Raw genomic sequence first — 24333 nt, forward strand, 5'->3', positions numbered from 1 at the left:
ATCGTCTGATCTCCAGGGGGGTGGGGGTAATATGTCCATTTCCACACAGCTGGAATCTCCTTAATACTAGCGATAACCTTCCACCCAGGCCTTCCCTTATGAACTATTATAACATGTCACAATATTAAAAGGTTACATAATTTTTCATATTGCATATCATGTGCTGATCTCCGGTCGGAAGAAATCAGTTATTAAGAAATGGCAAATGGCCGCGAGTTTTATTTTCAGTATTTTATCGTGGAATTATTTTTTTCAAGGCACCCACTTTACTCCGCATGTCAAATGCACGCTTATTCACCCACACAAATACAATTGATCTATTTTTTCATGGTTTGCTTCCTTCTCTCATCGTCATGTCATTTCTATTAACACCTTTCTCGCTCTTTTACCATGTTTACTCAAACACACCCACCTCATACACACTGATACATACATTCACCCACCCACGTAATTTCTATTTTTATTTCATGTATTTCGGTCATTGTTTCACCCATCTATCGATCATTTTCCGTTTACATCCCCTCTCTCTCTTTCCCGCATACATTCGTAATCCCGAAGCTTCGTTATTCCGAAGATTCGGTTATTCCGAAAGTTCGTATTTCCGAAGGTTTGTATTTCCTAAGGTTCGTAATTCCGAAGGTTGTTAATCCGAAAACAAAATAAGGTTCGTTATTCCGAAGGCTGTTAGTCCGATAACAAAAAAAGGTTCGTAATTCCGGAGGTTCGTTAATCCGAAAACGAAATGAGGTTCGTAATTCCGAAGGTTCGTTAGTCCGAAAACGAAATTATTAACGAACGTTATTTCGTTTTTTTCGGACTGACGAACCTTTGGAACAAGGAACCTTATTTCGTTTTCGGATCAATGAACCTTCGGAAAATCGAACCTTATTTCGTTTTCGGATTATCGAACCTTCGGAATAACGCCACAAATGTTCGGATTAAGGAACCCTTTTACGTTTTCGGATTAACGAACCCTTTTACGTTTTCCGATTAACGAACATCGAGGTTTAGGCAATTTACGTGTTTCGGAATTACGAACCTTCGGAATGAAGACCCTTATGAATTACGAAGTGTAACCGTGTTTGTGTGTGTGAGAAAGTGCATTGGAAAGAGGGATACACTTCGTAATCCAATGAACTTTCTTACACACACAAACACACCCACTCTCCAACGCTGATGAACACACTCTTAAAATATTGGGTACAAATGCTCCATGAGGGTAATTATGTGTCCAACCAACATTGAGCATTTCTTTGGGGCATTTTTATCTATCCAGTGTGATGAAAATTTTGTCCAATTTTAATTGCTGCTTATTTTTTAACCTTCCTGGACAATATGCTTCCCGCATCGGGTAAAATACTACCTAAAATTGGTTGGACACAGTATTACCCTCGTGAATGAAAATTTCAAGCAATATTTTTTTTCTTTTACAGTGCAGGCATATTGATTGTTATCGGCAATGGTGATTTTCAGACACTGACTTTGGGTGAAGCGGAATGGATGACTTAATGCTGTAACAGGCTAATATGTATTACCCTACCATACACCCCGAGAAAAATCGGCACACAACATAAGTTCGGTTCAACATTGGTCATGCAGCAAGATGTATAAAATATCACATGGAATGATTTGGGGAGTCACTAATTGGTCTGGTTATCAATCGATTCCATTTGGTCCGATTGATTTTAGTTTGGCCAATGATCCATTTATTGCTCTCGATTTACGCGTTTAATACAAAATATTGCTTCATTGAACCAATCTAGGATTGATGATTAGTTCGTATCCCATCCCCCCCCCCAGTTATCCAAGTAAACTCCCAATTAATATCGATTTCCGATTGGTATTCATGGGATCTCGAATTTGGGATTGTTGCAAATATTGTACTTGTAAGGGCTATTCGAATTGTTCAATCTTATCAGGGGATATTGACGATGGCTGTGTACATGACGTTAACATGGTTAAGCGTTCGGACTTCGTAGAGTGAGACGCTCATAAAGCCGTGTGAGCTCAAGATCTGTTGAGTTTATTCCGTTTTCAGACAAGGACGTGTTTTGAGTTTTTAGTTGTTTCGATGCCGACAAGGCGGTGGTTTTAAAAAGGCATTTTCGAAATCACTCCGCGACGCTTGCTATAAAGCAGATAACCTTTTGTCAAAATCCCTTCAATTAGAAAAAGAGCCTTTGTCTAAAATCGGTGAATCAAACCAACGGTGTAGTCCTGGAATCAGGTCGCTGATTTTCGGACGATCTACTGTCTCGGTCCACCACTTTTATTTTTTTTTCTACAATATCCTTTTCAGCTGTCTTTGTGATTTGACTTGTTGCATGTAGTACGTTGTATAGAAAGCGTCTTCGTAGTGATTGCGGAAAGAAAATGGGACGGATGCATGAAAAGTGAGTAGCAATTGCTTTTTGTTAGGCATTTGCTTGGCTTTCGCTAGATTCCTTATGCATAAAAATGAGCATGCAAAATGCTTTTGCTGGTAAGCTAAAGCAATTGCTAACTGCCTGTTAGAATTTGCTGGACGATTAAGCTATAAAGCAAACACTCTGCTTGTGCGTTTAAGTATTTGCTTTGGTATTTCCAAGCTCCGTCAGAGAAGCTTGAGCGTTTACCTGATCAGGGGCCTGTTGAAGAAAGAGTTGCGTTTAAAAGCTAGTCAAAAAATCAATCACCAGTCCCAAATGCGCGTTGTTGATTGCTTAAAAATCAAGTTACGCGTGATTTTTAGAGTTGCGATTGATTGCAACTCTTTCTGCAACGGGGCCCAGGACGTTCGCGTCATATAATCAGGTTTATGCACCTGAAAGAGAATCCAAAGTTGCAGTAGCCTACATGTACATGATTTCTTCATTGCTTGTGCAAACCGAATGTCAACTATATACAGTTATTAATAACACACAATTCAAAGGAATAGTTTAACACCGCTTATGAGGAAAATATGTTACATGAGAGACACGACATTTTGCACTGCCACCCTTTTGCATTCCAGTATAGTTCTATGAGTCGTGTTCGCTCCAGCGCGCTGCAGAGTGACGTTGCTATTGTTCAAACCGCTAGCAAATTAAATGAGTTTAAGCACAAGCAAAGGGATATGCATACGAAATCGCTTGCCAACAGTTGCTGCATATATCAGACCTAATAAGATATGTAGGTTTGCCTAGTGCGGCAGCACGTGTAGGATAGCCGTAATATATATCACCCTTCATCAACAAGATGGTTAACTGTATTACTAACATACGAATTGCTGCAAAATTTATATATTATGCAATTTTTCAGCGATTTTATTCCACGACATAATTACATACTTAGACATATGCTCTTTTTCCGAGTGGTCATCATATTTTTCCACGATAGCCCGACATATTTCATGTAAATATATATATCAAAACAATCATGAATAGTAAAACTTATATTCCGATATAAATGAAATTTACTACTATTTTTTTCTTGCAAACATTCAAAACGAATGTAATGCCTATACTAATAATGAGAGTATTAGATGCAAAAACAATCACTTATTAGGCCTCTACAAACAACATAATCTTCTCTTTAATACATAGAATGAAAAGCAATTCAAGGGGACCAACCATTAAAAAAATAGAATAAAAGCCAAATTGCTGAATCTAAAAATTTGTAAATTTTAAAATCATTTTCGATCGATTTAAAATATGAATTGAGACTGGATCTATCCTCCAACACATTTATGTCGCCATCTGATCAGAAGGTGAAGGAAACTACTTCTTAGTCTCATGGAAAAGGTTAAGAAGAAGTTGGGCAGCCCGAAGTTTGAGATCTTCATAGCCTTCTGCCCTCTTGTTTTCTGTGAATAACACAAATAAGAGATAAGTAATCATACTAAAAGCATCATTCTTCCAAATTGTAGACAGTAAAGATAATTTGTTGGGATTAATTTTCTGAACGAGACTACACACGCCCAGAATGAGTTGGATGAGCTGGATACAAATGACAATCTGTAAATACGACGGTAGATCTTGAAACTTCCGAATCTCGATAGAGTTTCTGAACAGGTCGGGTCAAAAGGTTGTCTAAATCATTGTATATCGAAAGAGAAAAAGACAAATCAAACAAGCCTAACGCTGAAAATGCCATACAAATCGGATGTAAAATAACAAAATTATAAAATGTTAAGTTTTGCATGTGTTTCGCAAAACAGTTATATGCACAACTCAGCGACATACAAATGAGAAAGTCAAAAATGTCCCCAATTTCTTTGTTTTAATTGTCTGCATTATACACTATTTCATTTTTTACAGATTCAGACTTAACAAAAACATGTTAAAACTGGTAATACCACTTGTTCAGATAGGAGTAAATCTTTGTTTCCACGACAATGAGGAAAAACCAAAATTCCTAATATTCATATTTCTTATCACTAAAAAGAAAGAAATTGTGAATGGGTGATGTCATGAGTACCCTCAATTGCACATTGCCCAGGATGTGTATAAAGCTGTTTTGTGAAAGTAAGCGGAACTTCAAAAGTACACAATTTTCTTATATCACATCCGATTTTGATGAATTTTACAATGTTATGTTTGTCTGCTTTCTCTCTTTTTTTAAATGAAAATCAACTTTTTGTCGGAGTGCAATTGTCCTTTAACAAATGTCAAACCGAGGCTCCCTTGAAAATTTCAGAAAAATAGCCCGCCGGCATACTCGTCAAAGTAGTCATGGTAGTGAGAAGTTCGTTGAAGAACAATGTCAAAACTGGTGATGGTGTTGGATCAAGTTCATGAGATGTCTTAGAAGCCTTCAATCATTTTTTAATTATCATGAGTGTCCAAATCAGTGAATTCGGATCGGCAGACCTAACGCTAGGGTTACATCGGAACCGAATCAGCTGCGAGTTCATCCGAAGATACGTATCCGGGTGGTTTCGGGAGTATTCTGTTATCCGTCCGCGAATGCGAGAAAATTCAGGAGGGATTGGGGAACATTCGCAGATGGATTACCATTACAAATTTGAAAGTGTCAGCTCATTTTCTTTATGTTTGATTGGTATTGATTCATGTAATTTGCTTCATATTTTTCTGATTTGTACATGTATGTTGAAAAAAAAATATGTTTGCTTTAAAATGTTCAAAACCAGCCGAATATCCTCCAATGTGGCCACAATAATTTGAGTAACATTAATAGGGGCGTATTTGGATGACATTCGGTTGGATTAAAGGGAGGCATTCGGACCTGGGGTCCGATGCAGAAAGAGTTGCGTTTAAACGCAAGTCAAAAAATCATTCGCAAGTCCAAAATGCGCGTTGTTGATTGGTTGAAAATCAAGTTGCGCATGAGTTTAGAGCTGCAACTCTTACTGCAACGGGCCCCTGGACAGATTCGGACCTATTCGCATCATTCGGGACGTAGCGGTCCGAGCTTTGTGCATTCGGTCACATTCATTCCGATTCGGGTCAAAATTCACGTAGGCTTTCCGGCTGCGTGTAATCGGATCAAACGGGCCACATTCAGTTCGATTCTTGGCTTTATTTAGGTTGCATTCGGCTTTATTTGGGATAGGGAAAGATTGATTCGGGTTTATTCTTGGCGATTCGGAATCGGGACTTATTCGGGACCCATCAATCTTTTTTTCGGGGAGCGCCCCCGCATCAGAGATGAATAAGTACCGTATCTACCAAACCATCCGAATCAGGCCGAAATCGGTTCTAGTGTAATACTCGCTTTCCACATTGAAGTTAAAGTATAGGTGGTTATTTGACATCAAGTCAATCTCTCAGCATGCTTAAGCAAACCTGTGCACAAGTTACTTGTCATGATATTTGTAGTAGCTTAGAAATTGGGCAATCATTGGAAATTTTATCAACTTGAAAAAGACTGTATGGCTAACAATCTGAAATTTCATTGATGTGATAGTTTTATCAGGCACGTGTCAGTTGATATATTTTTCTTAATATTTGATTGAACATCCAACTTAAACATTATCTGCTACTTGAGAAAAATGATTAAGTCTCAAGATTCCGAAAAAGAGGTAAAGTATAGGGTTACACCAAAGCTGAATTCTCTTGAATAATTCGGATGAATTCAGAAGATCTGGAACCTTTTCGTCTCTAATTTGGTGACTCTTTGAAAGGAGACAAATAGGTCCTGATTTGGTTATGATTCAAAGCAGACTTACCAAGAATTGACACGAATAAATTTTGGCCATCCCGAATAAAGCAGAATTACACCTGAAGAGCGCCAAGAATCGAGCCAAAGGTGGCTAGAATCTACCCGAATGTGGCCCGATTGCTCCGATTAGAGTCGTATGACGACCCGAACGTTGACCATTATGCGAACAAATATGACCGAATGCGCCAAGTACAAACCGTTACTCCCCGACTGATACGAATAGGTCTGAATCTGCCAGATACTCCGAATGCCTCTCCTAATTCAACTGAATGTCACCCGAATACCGAATGAAATTTCATTACGAATGAAATTTGTCGTGGCAATACTCGGGAGTATTTTGGAGTGAACTCGGCTGGTTTTGAACACTTCATAATGAGCTAAATTCCTCCGTATACGCCTTTCTAAATTCCTCCCAGTATTTTTCGCCTTCGCAGAGGGAGAACAGAATACCCCCGATTCCACCCGGGTACGTGTATTCGGATGGATTCGCATCTGATTCGGTTCCAGTATAACCAAGGCTTTACACATATCAAATTGAACCTAAATCTGTTGTTATAGCAACAGCCTAAAAGGCATGGAATTTATCATTTTAAACATATATATATGTATATGCTTATACTCACATCGTCAATGTACATTGAACCAAGAAAGGCATATGAAGTAAAATCTAACATAAAAATGAACATCATAAGTATAAGAAAAAAAAATAGATATGTATGAACTACTCAAGTGTGACAAACGTAATGCGTAATCTAATATTTCAATCTTCAATTTTGCAATTTTTCCAAATTTGCTCTTTTTTCTAGGAATATTTCAAATATTTGTCAAAGTGAAGGTTTCATTTAGTCTACATGCCAGTCATGTCGACAGTGTAAGGTTCTTGCACCACCGGAAGATGGATGCCAGGTAAAAATGGCAGACGTAAAAATTGCAGAGGTAAAAATTGCAGAGGTAAAAATTGCAGAGGTAAAAATGGCAGAGGTAATAATGGCAGAGGTAAAAATGGCAGAGGTAATAATGGCAGAGGTTAAAATGGCAGAGGTAAGAATGGGAGAGATAAAAAAAAAACGCGTTTAAAAAAGGGTGTTTTTTTTTCACTTTTAGACGTGGGCCGCGCGAACACTCGTTAAAGGTATCAAAAACAATTATTTTAAACAAAAAAGGGCGGTTTTGAAAGACTGGTCAATCACGGGGTCAAATGTATTCAGGATATTTTTTCCCGATAGCTTTTCTTGAATCTGACCAAACGTGTTTAGGGTAAATTTTCTCCCCAAGCCTTTCCTGATCGTTTTTGATAAGTAATGGGTTCTTCCCGATTGTAATCAACGGGCCAGAGAAACAGGAAAACGGATCGTGAATTATTTTTTAAGTGTCATATTCTGGCGACAACTTGTTTAAACTTTATCAAATGTACTTGAAAATGGAAAATATAGAAAGGACATTGTTTATTTTGAAAATATACACCGAATTTTTTTTTTAATGAAACGCAACAAATAATGTGTGATAGCACACTGGCATTTCATGAACGTAAGCTATCAAAAACTGCCATAACTTGGTAAATGTCCAGGTCCACATGGTTTACGTTTTCGGAATCATTTAAAAACTATATTATTCGATTTATTTAACCATTCTTCATGTTCTTTATCAGTTGGGAAATTATCAGTTAGTAAAAATAGAGCTGTTATTACACTTTTTGCATAAAAAGGGACGAAAAGATTTATTATCGAACTGGAGGTCTGTCGGTCTTTTAAACAACGAATATAAAACGTTTACATCAGTTTTGGCAGATAGATTGAAACTACAAGTTCGTATATTTCGATTGATCAAAATGCCTACTTAAAAGGCAGTTAGATTGGAAAAATATAAGACATATTGATCATGTAATAAATTATATGAAAAACATTTTTAGAAATCGGTGGTTATTTCATTTTTGGACCTAGAAAAGGACCTTTGATACATTTAATAGGAATTTTCTTTATAGAGCCCTTGCAAAATTTAATTTTTAGTAAAATAAATTATAAGTTATATAAAAGCCTTATAATATGCTGATGCAGAAAGTTGTATAATGAATTTAGATTAGCAGTCAGTTTATTTCCCCCTGTTATTTTTAGTAGTTGTAATTCTTTAATCAATTAATTTGAAGAATGATAACATTAATAAAGGTATTATTTGAAGAATAATGTAAATAATTAAGTTGAGGTCAAGATAAGTCAATTCGCTGATGACACCACTGTATTTGTAGCAGATGAGCTGTCTATTATTTTAATGGAAAAAGTCCAAAGGTTTTGCAAAGTTGCTGAACCATCTTCAAATGTTTCGAAAAGCCCCGGTTTTAGCTTTGGAAATCTGTTTCAAGAGATTGATTGGAAAAGTGTATTCATAAAAAAAACGCCAGGGGTGTATTTTACATGTAGGAAAAATATGTTTGATGTTTATGAAAAAAACTCGGAAGTAAAAAGTATTGAAAAAATTAAAACCAAGTATTATTGTGGAAATGCCGATATCTAACATTTTTTCGGAAAAATTACTGTAATCAAATCTTTAACACATACATAACCTATTTAATGACTGTATTTCCCATGCTTGATCATATTGATAAAAAGCTGAACAATGGATTGGGCGAGAGATTGTTAAAGATGGACTATTGAATATAATGCGCATTCATGCAAAGTTAAAGAAAAAAGGAAATTATTAATGCGAAACGAAGTTAATCTGGAGCTGTATACCTAAGAAAATGGAAAACACGTTGGTTAATGATAAACACTGCTCAAATTATTTAACTGTCAGTTACACTGAAGGACCATGATCCTGATTTACACATAAAAATGTAACATTTACTAGTTAAACTTTCTAAAAGATAATGCATATTTTAGTGGATAAAAAGTGTATAGCCCCAAATGTTGAACAATATTGGTCACTTAAATTCAAAGAAAATTTGATTTGGAACAATATCTGGAAAGAAATTTACTTTTTCATTGAAGAATTTCGTATAGCTGAATTCAACTTTTTTGTATAAGCTTTTGATGTCAAAAGAATATTGGCTTAAATTGGCAGAATCTCCACTCTGTTTTAAATGCTAACTATTGACTATGATCACTTATTTTATTATTGTCATTATTATAGACTCTTGGGTAAAATTAAGTAAATTTGTGTTACCATTAATCTGAAATTCAAAAATGGTGATAGAAGTTATAAGGACATTGTGATTGGTAGACACGGCGGTAATGGACACAATTAATGATATATCTTTCTTTAATTTATTGATTAATTAAGCTTATTATACAATTGAAAAAAATAAAAATTTAAATATTTAAATATTCTTCGAATAAAACGGAGAGGAAACAAAATATATATTTTTTTGGAAAAAGTCAAGTAATGCACTATGTTTGCTTGGTATTGAATTTGTATCTAATATTCTTTCTTATTATACTTATATGATATAATGTTCCAATTTTTTGTGTTGAATTTTAATGTATATCATACTAATCTTTGGTTCAATGCACAGTGATGATCTAAATAAGAACATACATATAATGTAACTTAAAGAAAAAAGATAAATGAAACAAAAAATTTATTTGACCATGGATCTATCTCCATGACTAAACTTTACCTGCGCAGTTAGCAGCTGCGAATTCCTCTCCGTTGGGGCACCTTTCTCCAATATCCGGCCTCTCTTCCATGCAATCTGCAATGAACTGTTCGGTACCACTACAATACAGGCCATCATCCAATAGCGTGTGGGTTGGCTGATTGACGCTTTCGCTGTAGTAATCCCCTGGGTTCGCAACGTCGGCAGAAGCAGTGAATCCAAGTTGACGACATACGACCGTAGCGGCGTTGGAGTTCCAGTATGGAGCTGCACAAGCTGTTCTCCATATCCCTTGGTAGTAGACCTCCACAATGCCGGCGTTTGTGTTTGTCGAACCTCTATTATTTAGTCGAACTAGGTGTTGTGAAAAAAAATGGAGAAAAAACGCCGTTTAGATTCTCTGCTTGATGGGGACTTTCAGATATTTTTTTAATAGCCGAAATGGTTGTGATACTGTGGGACCAAGTCCCCACGCATATCATTCTCACTATTTCTCATTCTTTCTATAAAAGAAATAAATAAAGACGGTGAGTTATTGAAACAAGTCAAAGAACCAGTTTCAGACAATATTAGGCCTATGTTTTAGATCTACACGTATGTAGAATATGGTGCATCCTTTCTTTTAATCAACAAATACCTCGTTTTAAGCCGTGATTATACAGTGACTGCAGTTTGACTTGAAAACTGATTGGTCTACACCCGACAGCGGAGATAAAATTGGTGCGGTTGAAAATCGGTTCATCGGATCACACAATCAAACACGCTCGCGCACACACGCACAAACCACCTCATATTCCAATAATCGGAATGATCACAAATTATTTAATGAAAGATAATAAAAATAGAGATTGAATGAGGCAGACTAGATCAGTCGGTTACCTAGTCCATCCATTGCATCTCCTCTGGCGATCCCGAAGATTGGACCAAGAGCCAAGAGTACGAGGGCGAAGATCTTCATAATATTCGATGCTTTCCCGAAGATGAAGAAATGTTTATCGATGCACTGACAGGCATTGAATGGAGTCTCTTGCCACTTCTTCCTTGATTTAATGCAATATTTTTTTCTTTGTAATCCATTCATTTTGGCTCAGTCCGCGAATCAGACAGGCCCTCAAGAGATAATGGCTTATTTATGCCTCTTTGGCATAGCTAAAACTTAACGGAGTACGAAGTTATGTATATGAAAGTGGAGAATTCTTGTGAGCTTTAAGATTTGCATGATGGTAAAAGACTCTGATAATAGGTCGTAAAAGAACTGTTATTCTTCTTGCTCAGTCGATCTACATTCGAATACAGGAAATAAAATGGGAGCGGTTGAAAATCTGTTCATCCGTGGACCTATGAAGAGATGGACATTCATCGCTATAAAGATAATGAACTCACACCAGGCGACTGTTATTGCCATCTGAATAACATTCTCTTCATACTAGTCTTGTCTATTTTGGTCCTTGTCTATTTATGAAAGTGGAGAATTCATGTGAGCTTTATAGGTTTGCATGGTTGTTAAAGACGGTCCTGAAAAGGACTGTTGACAATCTTTCTGATAACAGCTAATAAAGAGAACCTGTATTCTTCTTGCTCAGTCGATCTACGTTCGAAGACAGGAAATAAAGTGGGTGCGGTTGAAAATCTGTTCATCCGTGGACCAAAGAAGAGATGGACATTCATCGCTAAGATAACTAACTCACAACAGGCGACTTTTATTGTCATCTGAATAACATTCTCTTCATACTAGTCTTGTCTACTTTGGTCCTATGGTCGTTACCATGACATGCATGAGGAGGGCCTGAAGTAGTTCGTGATTGGAACTTTATATTTCACAAATTTATATGCGCAATCGATAACAAATCATTAAAATCATGGAAATTTCTTGTTTACCTTTGGTAATCTTAGTTCCATGTGTTTTATTTGGAAAATAATAAATCTGCATATTTTGAAAAAGTGGCAGATTTGTCATTGACTATTAACCATTTAAAATTCCATTTTCCCAAGTTTCACCACAATATTCTAGATACCGTTTCCGGGGTAACTAAACATGTATTGATCGTGTATCTCTCAATAAGCCAGTTCACGGTTAGTTCATGATCAACTCTTCTCAAATGACCTTTTGATTTGTCATTAGGATAAGCACTATCATTTTCAAATATAGATGTTGCGTAAGCCTTACCGGTAGAGTTTTCTAATTCTAAGATCAAAAGGCATTGTATAGACCAGGTGACTACAATAGAACATCAGGAATAAAGTTTGGAAATCTGTTTTATTGTCTGCCTTTAGCACATTTGAGTGATTTGACTATTGTTTAGGCTACTGTCAAACACCAGTGATTATGAAGGCTCTGTTTATTACTCTCCAGCTTGGATGTGATAAAATGAATATTTTGAAAGGAATACATGAATATGATAATCATCAAATAACAAATGACTATGTCAGTGAATTTGAAAGCCACCTTCATGGTTTATCTCAAATGACCCTTTTCTGCCCGTGCGCAATTTACAACCGTGAACAGGCTTGTATTGAGGTCCTTACACGCGTCCGGGAGTGTCAGGATAGCATAATATCATATTTTTTTCTCACAGAGATCGTCTGCTTCTCAAGTTTGCTGCTCGAAAAGTATGTCGATTGAATGACACATGCAAAGAGGATATCAGCCAACAAATTAAGACCTGGAAACCGATCCATCTTTAAAGGACAAGTCCACCCCTACAAAAAGTTGATTTAAATAAAAAGAAATAAATCAAACATGCATAATGCTGAAAATTTCATCAAAATCAGATGTAAAATAAGAAGGTTATGGCATTTCGAAGTTTCGCTTAATTTCACAAAACAGTTAATATATGCACATCCTGGTCGGTATGCAAATGACGGGACTGATGACGTCATCCACTTAATATTTCTTTTGTATATATTGTATTATATGAAATATGAGAAATTCTAATTTTCTCTTCTTTGTCAAGTAAAACAGCCATTGATTCCTCTCCGAACATGTGGAATTAGTATTGTTTGATACTATATGGTTCAGTGTAGTTGGTCCTTATTGTCAAATTTGTAAAAAAAAATAAAATATTGTATAATTCAAACAATAAAAAAACAAAAGAAATAGTGAGTGAGGGACATCATCGACTCTCTCATTTACATGTCACTGGGTTGTGCATATCTTTTGTGACAAATAAGCTAAACTTTAAAATGGCATAACTGGCATATTTTACATCCGATTTTGATGAAATTTTCAGCGTTATGTTAGTTTGATTTTTCTCTATTTATTCAAATCAACATTTGTCTGGGGTGGACTTGACCTTTAAGTGATTAGATACGTCTTGGTAATCATGGTAATTGCTATTGTCACAGCACCTGTATGTTCTTAATAAAATGCACATAACCAGATGACGGTTAACTATTATTGGATCAAAGAAAATTAATCGTCGCGTTAATCGTCCGTTTGTTCATAGGTCTATGGTAGGTCAATCGGATCACGCAATCAAATACACTCAAATACATTAACGAACCTTCGGAACAACGAACCTTATTTCGCTTTCGGATTAACGAACCTTTGTAACAACGAACCTTCGGAACAACGAACCTTATTTCGTTTTCGGATTAACGAACCTTCGGAAAAAAGAGCCTTTTTTCGTTTTCGGATTAACGAACCTTCGGAACAACGAACCTTATTTCGTTTTCGGATTATCGAACCTTCGGAACAACGAACCTTTTTTGGTTTTCGGATTATCGAACCTTCGGAATAACGAACCGTCGGAATAACGCCACAAATGTTCGGATTAACGAACCCTTTTTCGTTTTCGGATTAACGAACATCGAGGTATAGGCAATTTACGTGTTTCGGAATTACGAACCTTCGGAATTACGAAGCTTCGGAATTACGAATTGTAACCAATGCTACAGTCACAACACCTGAACCAACCCCATACCGGTCAGTGATATGCAATTCACATGCGCGGATCCAAGCAGCGGTGTAACAGCGGTCGGTGGTGTAATGAGGCGACGATTTTGAGAGGGCCAGATATTGCGTATAACGAGTAGAATTTATCTTTAAAAAAAAAGTTGCGAGCGAGTGAAGCGAGCGAGAAAAAAACACATATTTTATACAATATCAAATTTTGTGATAGACTTTGACATGATATCCAGAGAATGATATATTTCACTCTTCTCTCTTTGCATTCGTTTTTGTGGTCTGTACGCCACTGTGATCAGGAATCTTTGCGGCAGTAGCGTGAAGAGTACAAAAAAAAAACCCGAAGGGCGCAGTATATGGCGTATGTGCTAAAAGCTGTTTGATAAGTCCCGAAAGAGCGAAGCGAACAAGATTAAAAATCACATTTTTATGAGAATCTAACTTTGAGATATTTTTTGACATTATATTCAGTAAATAAAATCATATCCTTCACTTTTCATTTGCTTTTCTCCCCTCTTTTTTTTTCTTGATTGTAGAATTTTCGGGGCCATGGCCCAACCCTTCCATACTCATATACGGCAGTGCTATGCGGTTGGGGTCCGGGGAGGAGCCCCTGAACTTTTTGATATCAATGCCATTAAACACTTGCATGCAGATTGCTGCTATTTTGAATTAAATCGCGGATATATACAGAATATACTTATTACAAAACACATTTATTCAACCCAGTTGCGTAATGAACAAAATATTTTGAGGGGGAAAAACATAGCAATGAAGGAAAGTTATAAAAAAAACAGAAATCGCCAGCAAGCAAAGCGCGCTGAAAAAAATGCCTATTAAAATTAAATTCAAATTGTGTGATAGATTTTTCCATTTTAGTCAGCAAATAGCACATTTCATTGTTTCAATTACACGTGTCTCCTATAATTTCTTTTACTTCCTCTTGGGTGTGGAACCAAGACCCCCCCCCCCCGCCTATACGCCAGTGATTGAACGTAAAGCTAAATGTAGGAAGGGTCCATACAGGGGCGTTAAAGAGCCATTTGAAGGTTATAGATGAGGAGCCCCTACTGCGTTGGGTCTGGAGCAAAGCCCCGGTAGCTTATTTGCATAAAATTTAGCAAGATTATGGCACAATGTTGTATGCTCTCCATCTTTCTTCCTGCTCTTTATTTTTGATCTTCGGCAGCCCGTCTGCGTTATTATTTTTTTTTCTTTTCCATTTACTTTTTTTTCGAATTTAGCTTCGTTTCCCGCTAATTTTGGCCACTTTGTCATCTTTTAATTTATATCCCATCATTATATTGCATTGTACATAGGCCTATTTCGGAATGATTTGTTTTTCTCAAATGTTCTTCTTTCGTTTTTTTTCCGCTTTCCTTCCCTTTCCATTTAAAAAACATATTTCTTTCGTTTTCTTTTCACTTTTCCCTTTCCTTTTCCCCTTTCCCTTTCTTTCTCCCTCCCTTTTCTCTTTTTCCCGGTTTTTTTTTATTTTCCCGGTGAAATCCGCCGGGGAGGGAGGCAGATTGCCCCCCTGCCTGTTACGCCACTGGATCCAAGGGGGGGGGGCGAGCGGACCCCGCCCACCTATTTTGGGGCAACCCAAAAAGTGTCCTTTTTAAGTTGAGAGAAACGCTGAAAAAAAAAACAGAAAGAAAAGTACGAAGGAGGTATTTATGCTTAATTTACGGCCTCGTAACGGCCGGCCGATCCCAAGGGGCCTACTCGCAGTTGTACCGGATTCTGTTAGTCAACCTGTACATAAACCACGCTACCGCAACTGCGCGCCTTTAAATGAAAGACATACGGTACTCCCGCACATGCGGGTTTCCCGCATCCATCAACGGCCAGGTAGCTCTGCATAGGGTGATTACCATATGCGCCAAAGAAGGGCGTAAGACAAAAACACAAAAATGCTTAAAATGTCCAGTTGTCAGGCCTTGATATCAACAAATTTCGCGCTCTCATTAAATAAGATACCATTTTCATGAATTCCTAATAATGAAATTTGTGTCCCTTTTTTTTAGAATAGAACATGGACAAGTTTCAACTAGCGCTTAGGAACAGAAATGTCCTTACAATCATGACAATGCCCCGGTGCTAGGTCTTAATAATAATTTCAAACATCGGCTCGCGCTTCGCGTTCGCATCATGTGCGATTCATATCCACTTCACAATTTTCTTATACAGAGCTCGAAATAAAGCTTTTGACGACACCGCCGCCGCCGTCGGAAAAGCGGCGCCTATAGTCTCGCTCTGCTATGCAGGCGAGACAGAAAAACCTTGCGCACACATGTATATTGAGCTTTTTCGTGCTTAAATTATCCAGGTTCATATAAGAATATCAAAACTTTTCTTCGCGCTTGCATTATTAATATTAATGTAGGGAGATACCAAACTACTCATCCTTTTCATGATTTACAAAATATGCATTTAGAGAGTCCCGTATTTAGGTCCAAATCTCCTTTTCCCGCTCGCGCTTCGCGCTCGCATTGACTGTTTAGTTAAAAACCTATCCTGTTCATGATTACAAATAGTGCTTAGACAGAATGCACGAAATTTCCACCAAAAAAAATAATATAAGCTCGCGCTTCGCACTCGCACTTTCCAATTAGGGCTTATATGAGAATATAATTATTTTATAATTTGTAAGAATACATATAAGAAATGTCTGCTAGGACTACCCCTACAAACAAATATAAACTTTAAGCGGCCGATCGGGGAAAATATGGGGAAAGATTCGGCCTCCCGATTGGCAAAAGCTGGTTCCGCCCCTGATTCAAAGTAACGTGATAGCTTTGTCTGGAGTCGGTATCGTAAGCGGTTTCAGTATTGATATGCATAACGGATAGAAGTGTGTTCAATACATTTCAATATTCACTTCAATGATCATGTTGAATCCCTCCTAAAATAAGAGACGGAGCGAAATACTGCCATTCCAGTGAAGAAACTTAAGTGAGAGTCTGTGGATAGAATGTGTACGTGGAAAGCGATATCGCAATTGAATGTTTACTGGAGTACGGATATATTTGACAAAATAATTTCCTGGAAGAAAAGGAGACGATTTGAAAAACGATTCGGTAGCGGATTTCAGATCACAGAACGAAATATTCGGGAGAATTACTCCTACATAGGAGATTGATTGCTTTGTCGTTCGAGGACAGTTTCCAAGAGAAGAGGTGATGAATCATGAATTGAACTTTCCTTAAAGTAATGAAGAGATGATGGTTTTCTAAGAATGACATCAGTGGGTCTGATGCATTCCAGAATAAATGATAGGACAATGGAACCCTCTAAAAAGATTACCCAATATTGGGTAAATGGGAACATGCATGTTTGTTGGGTAAAAAGATGCCAAATATTTTGTAAATTTTACTCAATGTTGCGTTGAAATTAAAAACATGCATTTTGCCCAAAATGGGGGGGGGGGGGGAATTGCACAGTAAAACATGCATGTTCCCTTTCTACCCAATACTGAATATAATTTTTCTCGGTGTTTTTAGAGTGAAGTCACGATCTAAAACGACACAGGAAGTAAACCATGGCAGTATTAAAAAAAAAACACTCGATACCAAACAAAATATCTTGTTTATCGTGGTTACATATTTTCATACCTGATAAGTTGATGGCCATAAGAAAGGGGTTATGAGGGACCACACTGTAGCCCAAACATCCATCCAATCAATATCATCTTTTTCAATCAGACCAGGGGCCCGTTGCAGAAAGAGTTGCGTTAAAACGCAAGACAAAAAATCAATCGCAAGTCCAAAATGCGCGCTGTTGATTGGTTGAAAATCAAGTTGCGCGTGACTTTTAGAGTTGCGTTTGATTGCAACTCTTTCTGCAACGGGCCCCTGACGTTATTCCCTACCATATTCTTTTCTTAAACACCATTCCGCGCTAATGCACATGTAATTACATAAGGTGATTTATTTCAGTGCGTTTCGGATTCCATATCACCGATTTGCCAAAGATTTGTAAACTGCTTTTTATCCACTCAAAAAAATATTGGGTAAAAATGCTCCATGAGGGTTATTGTGTGTCCAACCAACATTGGGCATTTCGTTGGGGCATTTTTATTTATCTAGTGTGATGAAAAATGACTTTGCCTATTCTAAAGTGATTGCTGGACACATAATTACCGTCGTGCTGGTGAAAATTGTACCCAATATTTATTACATTAAATCATGGACCTACTACTCTGCGTCCAAGATTAAATCAACTCACCTTAACCCTAAAAAGTTTGGGCTATTTGATGCGTACTGACCACGGGGGGGGGGGGGGGGAGGGGGCATCATGCCTCCCCCTTATGATCTCGGTCACAGTTCGCACGATCGCGCCGAATTGTGGCTCGCACATTCTTTAGAGCATACACTACAAACCAGTATACAAAATAATAAAATGATTTTTTTTTCAAATTTATCTAACTAAATATATTATTAATTCATTAGATTATTTGCATATTAAACACACTAATTAACTTATCCTTATGTTAAGCAATAATGCATGTAGCATATTCATTCATTATTTTGAAAGCAGGATAAAAAAGCAATGTTGATCTAATACCTTCCTCAGGGGCATAGGTGCCGCGACAGGGATGGAACCCCGGACTTTCCGTGTACAGCCAGGCGCCTTAGACCATTCGGCCACGGCACCTCCACGCAATGCGATGTGTTTAAGGGCTATTGTCCGTATGATTCAGAAAAAAAACATACTAAATGCGACTATCATCATGAAACCATACGACAATCGTACGAGCACCTTACAATGATCATGGACAACAAGTATTTCGGACCTTTCTGCCTCTCTACCGTATTCCGAACTCTATGATGCATTTCTGGATGCATCCACAATAAACCCAGTCATGTAGTAAACAGGTCGATTAGAGTGACTTGTTTAAAAACATATTTCTACCATCAAAGTTTATAGTTTCCCTTGGCAAAATTTTGGGCGTCATCATCAGACAAAAAAAAAGAAATTTCATTGTGAGTTGAACATGTTCAGGAATCGAATAACCCTACGACATCAGTCAAACAGACATGACAGAGGGACTGTAAGGTTGGCAAGTTAGGAATGATTTGAAGTATATCAACTCAAGTCAGATGAAAACCGTCTAATAATAACCCCATAAGTCTAAATATATTGTAAATTAGATCAACATATGGATCATTTACCAAACAATTATTTTACAAGAAATCATCTAGCTGAAACTATGTGATGCATCTTCACAGTGCTCTTAGTTGGAATATATTGCTTGAAAGTGTATAAAAGGAAACGAATAAAGTACAAAGAACGTGTCAAAGTTATGACAGTTTTGGCACCTGCCAAAATGCTGACTGAAGGTTTCAACTCTCGAGTCTAGCTGGGAGAGAATGTTTTATCATCCTACATCATTCACACCCTGCCTTCACAATTTGGGAGCAGAAATGTGGGAAATGTCCATTCACAACATGCCATCAGATGCAATAGCAATGAATTATGGGTAGACGAGATAATGTTTGGAGAGGATATATAGACTCACTTACTTTAAGTAGGTCATGTAGACAGAAGGGTAGGTATCACGTGATGGACACGTCATCAAAGTCGACTCTCTCAATAACTAGAAAGGCTCAAGCCCGGTATTTTTTTCCGGGGATCAGGAAAAAGTACCTTTTCTTTGTTTATCAGTAAATGTATAATAACAACACAACACATTAGTAGGCCATATTACCGACGACTTTTTCCCATCTTTATCGCTAACGATCTTTTTTTTTTTGAAAGATAGAAATTGTAATGTCTAAAATCTGGTGTTATTCTATTTCTATGCACTACATGTAAATAGGGGGTAATGAACTAATAGTTCTATATTGTCGGATAATCGTTACTGCTTAACTACCAGTAGAATTCGGGTTAAGTTACCATTAAAGGCAAAGTTTAATCATCGGGCAATGGTAAATGTTTGCAGCAAGGCACGGGCAAGCTAGAGAGACATGGAGAAAACAGACAGGGAAAGAAAGACAAGGAAATGAAAGAGGGATTCCTTCAAATGTCAGCACCTTATCATTGCGGGTAGAATGCATAACTGTGCTATCTCCCCCCCCCCCCCTCAGCATTTTCTCACCTTCGATCTACCATCTAATTGGCTAATAGTCCGTGATCGCAACAAAGCAGCAACTGGCATAACAGACGGCCTCCTCCGGCGTCACTCGGCCCATGAAACAGTGACAAAATGGGGCCTATGACAGGTGAATTCATGATATAACCTTATCCTGCCGAGAATGTTCTCATTTCATTATCATTAAAGCTAGATTGGCCATTGCGTTAATATTCCAAGACACATACTCATTTAATATAAAGAATTACTTGTAAAAATTATATTTTTAAAATCATCATTAAGACAACTAAAACACAATTAGGTTTCAACTGAATGATAATTGATTCCATCCTAAATACCGTTAATATATGATTAATCGAGTTTTGTGTGTTAGGTTTACGATATGAAAATTTGAAGTCTAGAAATATCGATTTCCCTGAATTTTGAGTTTTACTATACAAAATACAGGTTGGTTTCAAATGTGTTGATTCGTGGCATATTCTGTTAAAATAATAAGAGGAACGAAGGTAGGAGCGGGACTATACGACAAGATCCAGACACCGCTATCTACTTTTAAATCTAATGATGGCAGTCATCTAAGGACATCGATTGATGTTAAACGTGTCGAAATATTGCTTCATCACCCAGCGGGAGGCGCGTTTCCGTTTTACACCCTGGCGAAGGCATTTTCCGGAAAAGTAGCCAAAAAGCGACTAGTGAAGAGTCTACGTCTACGTTTGTTTACATTATCAGCTGGGCGCGCGATCCAAAGTCCGCACCGAAGTTATCCGCAGAACATACCGTACTTGCAAATGTATATACTTTCCAGGTTCAATACGAATGTTTGCCTTGATCATTAGCCTTGCCGATTTGCTGCTGCCTGTCTTTCTATCTGTCTATATATCTATCTCTCAAATTTTTATCTCTATCTATCTATGTGACTGCAGTATCTATCTATCTAATAATCTTCTCTGTCTCTCTCATTCTTTATCTAACATCTATATATCTCAAATTCTCTATCTATCCATCCATCTGTCTGTCTCTATTTCTCTCTCTCTACCTACCTAAGTAACTACAGTATCTATCAGTTAATTAGTCGCTCTTCTCTCTCATTCTTGATCTATCTGACATCTATCTATCTCTCAAATTCTCCAGCTCTCTATCCATCTGTCTGTTTTTCTTCTATCTATTTATCTATCTATCTATGAAACTACAGTATCGGTCAATCTTCTCTGTTTCTCTCATTCTTTATCTATCTAACATCTATTTATCTCTCAAATTCTCTATCTCTCTCCCTCCCTCTATCTATATCCATCTGTCTGTCTTTTTATATATTTCTCTTTTTCCGTCCATATGTCTATAACATATCTCCATCTCTCAAGTTCTCTCACCCATCCATCTATCTATCTTCTATCTATTTTTGTAACTGCAGTTATCTGTTAATTTGTTGATAATCTTCCCTGTCTCATTCTTTATCTATTTAACATCTATCTATCTCTCAAATTCTCTCTATCTCTCCCTATCTATCTATCTATCTATCCATCTGTCTGTCTCTCTATTCTCTCTATCTACCTATTTATCTATCTATTTTTTAACTAGAGTATCTATCTATCTGTTAATTTGTTGTCTCTCTCCCTCTTTATCTATCTAACATCTCTATCTCTCATCTCTATCTCTCAAATCCTCTATCTATCCATCTGTCTGTCTTTCTCTATTTCTCTCTATCTATATATCTATCTATCTGTTAATTTGTCTATCTTCTCTGTCTCTCTCATTCTTTATCTTTCTATCTATCTATCTGTCTCTCAAATTCTCTATCGCTCTCCTTCTCTAGCATCTGTCTGTCTTTTTTCTCTTTGTCCGTCCATATTTCTATCTATAATATCTCTCTCTCTTTTTCTCTCTCCCCCTCTCCCTCTATATATCGACCTCTCGGTCTCTCCCCCTCTCTCTATTTATCTATCTATCCATCCATCTCTCCCTCTTTCTCTCTCTTTCTATCTATCTATCCACCTCTCTCTCTCTCTCTCTATTTCTATCTATCTATCTGTCTATATCTTGTCTCTATCTATTTATCAGTCTTCTATATCTATCTTTCGGCAGCTTCTAAGTGTATCAATCCATCAAACTTCAATTTGTCTTTCCATTATAAGTATCTGTTTATTTTGATTTTGTCTGTCATTCTATTCAATTAGTTAATAATTTATTTTAGAAAAAAAAAACTATCATAAACAACGCGACTGCAAAAGCATGTTTGGATTTCACTCCTGACTGCCGCTCTCTCTGTACATGAAGTGCCGAGGAACTCTGTGCTCTGATCAGTAACTGTGCAAATTGCATGCGGTGGTGGACTCGCCTGTGTCGCACGCTGCATGCAACCAGCGACGTGTGTAGACTCTTCACTAGTCGCTTTTTGGCTACTTTTCCGGAAAATGCCTTCGCCAGGGTGTAAAACGGAAACGCGCCAGCGGGAGAATATATCCACCTACATGACAAATTAGGGTATCGGCCTCATAACTATGGTATCGGTGAATGTAACATATACCTGGAAAATAACAACCCTATCCACCCAGGAGGCAAGCTGGTCATATTTTGAGCTGCATTCAGCTATAAGACAAGGTTCTTTATTGGAGTTATGGGCATTGGGGGTTATTGGCATTCTTAGATTGTGAAATCAATATCATACTTGAGCCCTGTTTTCCAAGTTTAAGGACACGATTCAAGGGCTCTTTACCGTGAAAAGTAGTTTGCAGTGGAAGTAGGAGGAAGTATCTATCTCCTGGAAAGATGCCGTTTGAGGTGTCTGACCGTAGAATGATAACAACGGTCTCACTGAATAATGAAATTACAAGAAATCATACGAAATGATCAAAAACAGCATCTTTTTTTACAATGTGTCCATAAATATACTTATCTTGTATTCCTGTGGGCAAGAGTAAAAGGCGGAAAGGAAGTGAATCTTATTTTATTTTCCCGAGTTATTGCATGTATTCTCACACCTATATATTTTTTTCAACCTGACTGTTAAACGGCAAACTAGCCAATGAATGTGTTGTTAAAGTTGTAGATGACGATTGGCTTAATAATTCGGTGAAAATGATGGTGGGGTGATAATGATACTAGCGTATTATTATTTGGGCATCTAGATTGGGATAGTTGCTCCCCCCCCCTCATTCTAAGAGATACACGACAAGAAAAAACTGAAAAAAAGATCGATAACAGAAGCTAAATGGAAAATGTAAAGTCTGGCATTGTTTTGATGTTATGTTGCAAGCTGTCACACGTTTAGATTTTCGTTTCTTACAAGAATGTTATTTCGACCCGCTTTGATCGCTCGTGGATATTCAGTTGATTCCGAAAAAAAATGACTTATTATACAGACTGTGAAGATGGTAACTGTGATTGTGGTCATAATGCATATCATTCATGATGGTGACATGAAATGGATAATAACACGGAGAGGGACAGATAGCACAGCTGTTACCGACACTTAATGCCAGCCAATCGCGATCACTGTCGTGGTGGAGTACTTTTCAAATACGGGATTGCTAGATTTACTGTTGGAATGCATAAATTAGATAATGAACAAGCTTAGCATGTCTAGTGTAGATTGAATGTAACCTGGTTATAAAGATCATATTGAGTTTCATCCCTCTCACACTGAGCCTAGCAGGGGAACGCGACTTGATCTGGGGGCTAGAAGTAAGGCGTGTTTTATATCATAGCCTATGCATGTATTTAACCGTACCAGACAAGCACTGAGTGAGCTAAGAATGAAAATGATCAAATGAATGGATGTTATAGAATGATAGATATTTCATTCTGAACGGCCCAAAATATGTAAGGAATTAGTCAGATTGTCAGCGGTTCGCACGCTCTGACATTGCACCGTGTTTCAATGAACCGCTAAAAGACCCTATGCAGATAAAAACATTCTTACTATTTTGCTTCAATTGTAATATTACTGACTTTTCCCTCTGTGGCGCACAACTGGCTCAAAAGCAGAGAAAAATTTATTGTCGACTGCCCTTCATGACAAAGAACATCAAATAAGTCTTCATCGAAAACTGGTGAATTAAAACAGCAGTTTCGTTCTCGACTCTGGACAAACGACATATTTGCAAATATTCGTCAGCTTCGAAACTTCGGAGTGGACTGGTGTTCCGATTCATCAATTCTAGACAAACACCTCCCAGTTGTTCATTGTCATTTGACGGGTATTGTTAAATACATTCAATGTTTTTCTCGAGCCCGTCGTGTGTCGTAAGTCCCAAATAGTGGAATACTCATTTCTGATATTCACATGGCAATGATTGTTATTGTGTCACCTGAAATTCTAGACAATGTTGATAGCAGCCCCAGCACTGACCGCAGATCGCCCCTACCACAGCAGGTGCAGAAATTGCGCTAGGACAATCGCAACAAATTTCGAACAGCAGTCGGATACAGATATGACATGTGCCATCGGGACAAACATTCCAGATATTTCATTCATAATCTTTCGAATACTTGAAGGTTTACAAGCTGAGTTTGCTCTTTGAGGCTGTGGAATGAAGAGAGAATACCCTTTGCAGATATTTTTATCGGCCTTTCTTGCCATCGAGATGGTTTCTCAAAATA

At 37.5% G+C, this 24333-nt stretch overlaps 1 protein-coding gene across 1 annotated transcript; it reads right to left on the bottom strand.

The window, feature by feature from the left end:
- Positions 1–3269: 3269 nt before the first annotated feature.
- Positions 3270–10826, bottom strand: LOC121413897 (neurotrypsin-like). The gene is made up of 3 exons (XM_041606883.1): positions 10610–10826; positions 9752–10084; positions 3270–3823 (listed from the first exon to the last, which is right to left on the bottom strand). Exons 1-3 carry the CDS (start codon positions 10809–10811, stop codon positions 3738–3740), a joined length of 621 nt encoding a protein of 206 aa, XP_041462817.1. The 5' UTR covers positions 10812–10826; the 3' UTR covers positions 3270–3737.
- Between the last annotated feature and the right edge of the window lie 13507 nt (positions 10827–24333).

Source organism: Lytechinus variegatus, chromosome 4 (genome assembly GCF_018143015.1).
Source record: "Lytechinus variegatus isolate NC3 chromosome 4, Lvar_3.0, whole genome shotgun sequence".
Lineage (NCBI taxonomy): Eukaryota > Metazoa > Echinodermata > Echinoidea > Temnopleuroida > Toxopneustidae > Lytechinus > Lytechinus variegatus.